Source organism: Pollicipes pollicipes, unplaced genomic scaffold, assembly GCF_011947565.3.
Source record: "Pollicipes pollicipes isolate AB1234 unplaced genomic scaffold, Ppol_2.1 Scaffold_7262;HRSCAF=8765_pilon_pilon_pilon, whole genome shotgun sequence".
NCBI lineage: Eukaryota > Metazoa > Arthropoda > Thecostraca > Pollicipedomorpha > Pollicipedidae > Pollicipes > Pollicipes pollicipes.
Genome location: NW_023597055.1, coordinates 5,661,741 through 5,669,209, shown reverse-complemented (window position 1 = coordinate 5,669,209; position 7,469 = coordinate 5,661,741). Strand labels below are relative to the sequence as shown.

The following is a 7,469-nucleotide window of genomic DNA, read 5'->3' as shown; positions in this document are numbered from 1 at the left end:
CGTGTATAAACATGTTTAGAAAATCCCTTCTATACCCCACATGCGCTAATTGTTGATGCGCAGAGAGAAAAAAAATTTCATTCAGTTTCTTAAAAATTAAGCTGCCCATTCATTTTACTAAAGGTGGCAGTATGGTGCGTCGAAATGGGACAGCAGGCCCTAAATGTGGGTGTTAAGCATCGTATATTTGTATATTTCATCATTGTACATTCACCCATCCGTAACGCATGAACCTACCCATAGCGCTCAAATCATCACAAAAGGGATGGAATTGTATCACACCGCTTATACTTCTGACATATGCAAGAGGGCATATAGGCTCCAGGTTAGGTTCCAGTTGGGGCAGTCTCCTGACTTCGCGAAACAACTGGGCCAGATGCGAGGAGGAACACATATTTTGGGCATATCTTCAGCTGAAGTCTGACCACAGTTCTCTGCATATACCTCACCCCCGCTCCAGACACACTGCTCCAACTCCACATCCCACTCCAACTAGTGTCTGGCGGATTACTACGCCCTTTGTCACTTTTTCATCATTGTTTGACCGATGTCTGCAATTATATATTGCTTGATGACAGTGTCGGGATGATTAACTACTCTCAGAAGATTGTGCATTGCAGCCATCAGAGCCCCACTCACTATCAAAACAGCCATGGCCGCTTTGATAGTGAATTAGGAGAAAAGAAGAAATAAACGAACAGCAACGATTGTTGCGTTCCGAGGGCGCAGTAATAGGGGCAAGGGGGACAAGCGGTTGACTAAGCTTCCTAACTTTCTGAAAGCTACGATTAATCATTTTTACGTTGGCTGCAAGGAAATGACCGAAGACCGTCCCGTCCCCCACGAACTTCAAATCCTAACTCGAACGACGTGTACGGACGTCGGCAGTACCTCACAAAATGTGTTCAGTTTGTTTATCTTGCACACCAAGAAACATGAGGGTTCCCGCTTAAATGCCTAAATACTGCATGCAATTAAATACATCAGAAGCATTAAGCGAGGCGTATCTGGTAAAAACCGCGAGTGGATTCCAAACATTTGGTTGAATTTGCGAAATGATATTGGTCCCTAAAATTTTGTTTCAGAAAATGACAGCGCTGGACTTCCTCTTTGACCCGCTGTCGTGTAGCTCCCAGTGGCGTTTGCGAGGTGCGTGAATAATTTTGATTTTAGAACTTCCAGTGGGGAGTCTTGCGATATCTCTTGGCACCATATGATGCAGATTTACGTAAATTTTAATGCCGGGCTATGTACCAGGATCTGTTTATTGTTGTATTACCAGTTTTGCTTCGTTGTGTGGTCGGCTTCCCCGTTTCAGCAAATGGGACTGCTACGTTGAGTAGTCCAGGCGTAGATTGCATCGTGCTGTGGTGATCTGTGATGACTCCCCTTAAAAGGCATTCGCTGTTTCATGCAATGGTTGAGGTTTTGTCTGTGAATTTTCATCTTAACAGTTCCCTTACATTAGGTAATGGGCTACACTTGTGATGCTCAAGCAGGGCTGGCACAGGTTGGCATAGTAGTGTGTTGTCACTGGTGCATGTATGCATGCTAGATCCAGGCATTTGGAGGTGGGTGCACTGTAGGCATTCAATTCAGCCCTTGGATGTGTTAACAAATGGTGTTGAAACAGGCCAAAGTTTTAGAAATGTTTAGAAACCATGGCTAAGCAGATAGTTGATAAATCATTGCAATTTATGATAATTCAGTTCAGTCAATTCAGTGCAATTTGTGATCTGCATTCACATTAGAAGTGACATGTCCATTGCACAGGTGTGGCATGCCAGCATTCTATGCAGTGGATGGATTTTTTAGGTTGACTGGCAGGCTCCATGCTTGATATATTGCCCATATTAATCACTGGCATTTCATCTCGAGCCCTCAACATAGCATCTAGGAATGCTAGTTAATGACTATATGTACACAAGCTGGTCATTTGTATGAATTGTATGCCACTGTGACTTGGACATGTTTAGATGCCAGAGTGAAATCTATTTACATCAGCTGACCTTCAGTTTTGGTGGGGAGCTCAGTTCTGTGGCTTTTGCCTTCTTTTTTTTTGGGGGGGAAGTAGATGACAATCAGCAACTGCTATTGTCTTGAAAATGAGTTTCCATTGGCAATCTTATCTTACTGAGTGAGGCTGTGCAATTTTGCAGTCCATATACTAGACACATTGAATTTGACAATTTGATACTGACATTTGACACCAATAAACAAAATATGTTGCAAATATCTGGGTCAAAAACAATTTTCAGGTCTAGTCAGAGGGAATCTTAAAAGCTGTTGAGGATCTGTTATATCACCAATCTTGGTTTGTTTATCTGCTCTGATCACCTGTATTTTCCTAATTTGAATTCAAAGGAAGGTTTTTAAATGAATTGTATGGGAGTAAACTACTACATTCATCAAAGCTTCATGATTCTTAGGATTGGTATAGCAACAGTCATGTATGCCATTGTTAGCACACAATCCTAAATAAACTTAGTGTGGTGCTCGGGGTATGTCCATCCGCCACGCCCGTGCACCATCCTCCGGTGGCAGCAGGTGCCAAGTACGCGCAGTACGTGGAAGGACGACAGTACGGTGTCCCATAGGAAGCAGTCCAACTGACTGATCGGATGGACTGTGCCAAAATGAGGACTACAATTGGTGTGTGACAGATGACATACAGTGTGCCAATCTGTTTAGATGGTTGAATGTAGGTGGCCCTGTTGCTTCATCAACTTTTGCTGTGAGGTATAGACACAAAAATGTCTTGCCCTCTATAATGTATTGAGGTGTTCAGGAATGCAGGGCAGTTTAAATATTTGGTTTCAGAACACTTGCATCAGAAATGTAAAACCACCAGCTTTGGCTCTGCAAGTTGAAGCTGAGTGCACTAACTTTTTGTCATTGTTTGTTCAGATTTGGCTTCAAGACTAGGGATCTAGCTTTGTTACCATGATTAAACGCAGCTGATTACAATTTTCCGGTTTCAGGTTGTCAATCGTAGCAAATAATTGACGCCTTACAATGTCGGGAGGATTGGAGGTGTTGGCCCTGAAAGAGGGTGATGTTATGAAGATGCTGGCAGCATCAACCCATCTGGGTACACAAAATGCTGACTACCAGATGCTGCAGTATGCCTACAAGCGCAAGAAGGATGGTGAGTCACTTGGCAGCGCTGGGAGGCGGTGTTTTTGGACAGTGGCCAGAAACTGCAATGCCTGGGCCAGGCTGGAGCCTCTTGTGCAGTCGATAGCTCTGCATGTACTCTGTGGGGTGTCCATCGCCACGCTCTCAGGCTTGTTCCGAGTCCGAGGGTGCCTGACTCCCGCCGTGGAGTTCACATGGACAACAATGAAATGTCCCATAGGAAGCAGTCCCCTCGGTATAGACTGGGCTGTGCCGAAAATGAGGACAACATTGTCGGGTGTTTTAGATAGCTTTTGTGTCTAGTTATAGGGTTGCTCTAATTAGAAGGTTCTTGCAAGTTGGATGTGTCATATGTGCTATCTCACATAGATGCTATTAGTCTGCTGACCATCAACACCCGGCCCTGTGATATCTGGAGGGCTTTGCTTGGTTGTGGCTCAAGGCTAGATCAGAACCACACAAAGCACTAACATGGCAGCATCTGCATGTAGGTCACACCATGGCACAGGCTAGGTCCTGCGTCATGATGCTGTCTGCTATGAAAAGGCCAATAGGGTGCCTTTTGCCACCCTTTTCACCATGCCCCCCTCCCCCCCAAAAAGCAACTTGAATGCATTCCTGATCACCCATCACAAAATAATGTGGTGTTGCTGGTGATGGCTGGCTACACCTCCCTGCTGTGACACAGCTGCTGAGCAGAGCAACCAGTGTGCCATGCCTCTGACCATCTGCTGAGCTCTCCCTGGCGCCCACCGGCAGGTATCCACATCATCAACCTGCGCCGCACGTATGAGAAGCTGCTGCTGGCGGCGCGCGCCATCGTGGCCGTGGAGAACCCGGCCGACGTGTACGCCATCAGCGCGCGGCCCTGGGGCCAGCGTGCCGTGCTCAAGTACTCGCACTACACCGGCGCCACGCCCATCGCCGGCCGCTTCACCCCCGGATGCTTCACCAACCAGATCCAGGTGAGCGGTGCCGGGCGACGCTAGGGACGCTCGGGTCAAATGTGAATCAGCCATCCGTTGGCGGCTATTTGTGGCCCAGGGTGTCTTGGCGCCCTGTGGCATTTGTGTGTGTTTGGCACCATGTTCTGAAGTACAGGTTAATGTGCAGGGCTATAATGGCGAGGCGTCTGAGAAAGACGGGTGTGGCACCGTGGAAAGCAGCCTTATGTGGGAGGTAGTGCCATCACAGTGAGGGTTGGCCTGTGTTTGATGCAGCTCTGGCTGGGGGAGGGGGATTGGTAGTGCTCTGGATGTGCTCTGTTTCAGTTTTGCCTCAAGTATGGTTACTCTGGCCTCATATAAAGCAGCACAGTCTATTTCTGTCCATGTATATGCTCCCCTTGTCTGCACCCTGTCATTGTCTGGAAAGGTGATCAGCCAGTGTGTCCATCCGCCACGCCCATGCACCACTCTCCGGTGGCAGTGGGTGCCAAGTACGTGCAGTACATGGAAGGACAACAGTGACATGTCCCATAGGAAGCAGTCCAACTGACTGATCAGATGGATTGTGCCAAAATGAGGACTACAGTTGGTGTGTGACTGATGACATTGGAGATGGCATTCACATGTCCAAAATGTTATATGTGCTGTTAATAAATAATTTCCATCACATTTTGAGGTATAGTTTTGGTGTTGTGCACCACGCTACACCATCGCGACCTTCGTGGTCATCACGGCATGCTGGCTCCGGGTTTGTGTCCTTCTGTGCATGCTGCCACCTCAGCTGGGCTGCAGCGTGTGATGCCTGCCTGCCTTGCATACCCAGCGACCTGACCTGGGTCACGCGCCCCGTTCCAGGCCGGCTTCCGCGAGCCCCGCCTGCTGATCGTGACGGACCCGCGCGTGGACGCGCAGCCCATCTCGGAGGCGTCGTACGTCAACATCCCCGTCATCGCCTTCTCCAACACGGACTCGCCGTCGCGCTACGTCGACATCGCCATCCCGTGCAACAACAAGGGCTACCACAGCATCGGGCTGATGTGGTGGATGCTGGCGCGCGAGGTGCTGCGCCTGCGCGGCACCATCGGCCGCAAGCGCGACTGGGAGGTGATGCCCGACCTCTTCTTCTACCGCGACCCGGAGGAGATCGAGAAGGAGGAGCAGCTGAAGCGCGAGGCGGGCCGCCGAGGAGGCCGCGGCCGCCGCCGCCGCCGCTGCTGCGGCTGCCGCTGCCGCCGCGCTGCCGGCGCCACCGAGGACGCGGCCGGCCCCGGCCGACTTCGGAACGGTGCCGACGGGCGCGCCGGTGGCGGCCGGCGCCAGCGACTGGACCGAGGACTGGTCGGCGGGAGCCGCCACCGGCGACTGGGCCGCCGCTGCGCCCGACCACAGCTGGACGTAGGCGCCCGACGACGGTGAGAGACGCCCTCCCCGCCCCCAGCAAGCTCCGGGGGGCGACCTGGCGCTGGTGCTGTGCGGTAGCGAGCCCGTCGCCTCCTGCCGCGTCACCGGGCGGCCACGCTTCAGCGGTCCCTTGGATTGTGTGGATATGTCACATGTGTTGTTGCTGTAATGATTGCACCCCTGGCATGTGTTGAAGCCATTCAGCATGATCACAGCCCAGTGTTTCGGACAGCTTGGCGCAGCTGCGTTGGTAACATATCAGTTCCCTGTGACATTGTAATTTCCGACCGTAGTTTGACATGGCCCTATTTTTCCATTGCAGGTGCCTGTTGGCCGCGACAAGCCGAAGTCCGCCTCAGCGGGTGAGACCGCGAACGGTTTCACAAGTGCTTAGCACCTGTCAAATGATGATCATAAAAGGGACTTAATACAGAATGCCTGTGACGATTCTTTACTCTGAACACATTCCTGGTGGATGTGGATGTGTTTGTGTTTGTCAGATGTAGTTGACACCTGTTTTGTTGTCCTCAGCTCACCAGTCCTGGGTCGCGATGGAGGATGCTGTCCAGGTGGGTGCAGTTTCAATATGTGACTGCTAAGTGTCCTCTTATTGACCTGTTATTTGAACAGCTTGCTTGCGGTAAGTTTGCATTCTGCGAGTGATGCGGTTCTCTGCTGGAGTCTTGTCTCCCTGCATTAGCGTGCGGTGTCTAAGTAACGTTGGCGGCCATAGGTCGAAGGTCCGACTCGTGCGCTGACCGTGGTGGCACGAGCCCGGCGCTTTGTGGCGCCTTCTTTTGCGGGATGTAGTTGTGGCGCTGACAGCGTGATTCGCTCTGGGGGGGGGGGGGGGGGGTCTGCTTGGTGTGTAGTTGTGACATGATCACAGTGCCCCCCCCCCCCCCCCCGTGTCTGGAGGGTGTGCGGTGGTGATGCTGACAGTCCTCCCTCCGTGGGGAAGTGTGTCCACTGGGTGTGTGGTGGTGACACTGACAGCATCTTCCCTCTGCAGGGAGTTGTGTCTGCAGGGTGTGTGGTGGTGGCGCTGACACAGCGTCATCCCTCTGTCGGCAGGTGCAGGCGCTCCGTGTCCAGCTGTCTCGGCGCTGCCTCACCCTCAGGCCAATAAACCGATCCAACGAGACTGGCGCGTTTGTGTGGCGATGCACCGGGGCAGTGGCCCGCGGTGGCCGGCCGCGAGACAGACGGGGATGAGGCGCGGCCGGGGGCTGGCCGGGTCCACCTCCCTGCGTGGGACGGACCCGCCCGTCAGGAGGCGGGCTGGCGCTGGGCACCGGGCGGCGGCATTTGGTCACAAGTGGCAAAGGCACGGGCCAATGAACAAGGTCAAATTTTATGTGAGGTGGTCGTGGCAACAATATGTTAGTGTTTCTGTGAAGACTTGGGTGGTTACCCGTCGGTGGTAGCCAAAAAAAACAAAAACAGGCGAGACCGCCGCGAGCCAAAAATGCCACGGCCCTTTAGTTTTTAAAAGATTATGATTATAGGTTAGAAATATTATAATTTGTTTTGGGATCGTAAAGATACAAGTGGGTTTGAGCTCTTGCCATGTAGGAAACCTGAATAGGTGGAGTCCCCAGCCCGCGTATTGCAGTCCCTCCTGTGTGAACGAGGCTTGACTGCCGACCCGAACTCCACCCCGGAGTACGGCAGCCGTCCGGCCCGAGCCCCATCCCTGGCCACGGCAGCTGTCCGGTCTGAGCTCCATCCCGGACCACTGCAACTGTCCGGTTCGAACTCTACCCCGGGCCACGGCAGCTGTCCGGTCCGAGCTCCACCCCGGACCGTGGCATCCGCCCCGGAGCACGGCAACTGTCCGGTCCGAGCTCCGCCCGGACCACGGCAGCTGTCCGGTCCGAGCTCCGACCCGGACACCGCTGCAGCCTGACGGGATGAGGCGGTGGAGACGCCGCTGCTGCGCCGGCGCCCGGCCGCTGCCGCCAGCCGGCGGTGCGAGGTGAG

The 7,469-nt window shown here is 52.7% G+C and overlaps 1 protein-coding gene across 1 annotated transcript; it reads left to right on the top strand.

Moving 5' to 3' along the window:
• Window positions 1-1,096: 1,096 nt before the first annotated feature.
• On the top strand, window positions 1,097-6,630 carry LOC119113990 (40S ribosomal protein SA). The gene is made up of 7 exons (XM_037238227.1): window positions 1,097-1,149; window positions 2,982-3,148; window positions 3,898-4,103; window positions 4,941-5,497; window positions 5,809-5,848; window positions 6,018-6,055; window positions 6,561-6,630. Exons 2-7 carry the CDS (start codon window positions 3,016-3,018, stop codon window positions 6,613-6,615), a joined length of 1,029 nt encoding a protein of 342 aa, XP_037094122.1. The 5' UTR covers window positions 1,097-1,149; window positions 2,982-3,015; the 3' UTR covers window positions 6,616-6,630.
• Window positions 6,631-7,469: the final 839 nt, after the last annotated feature.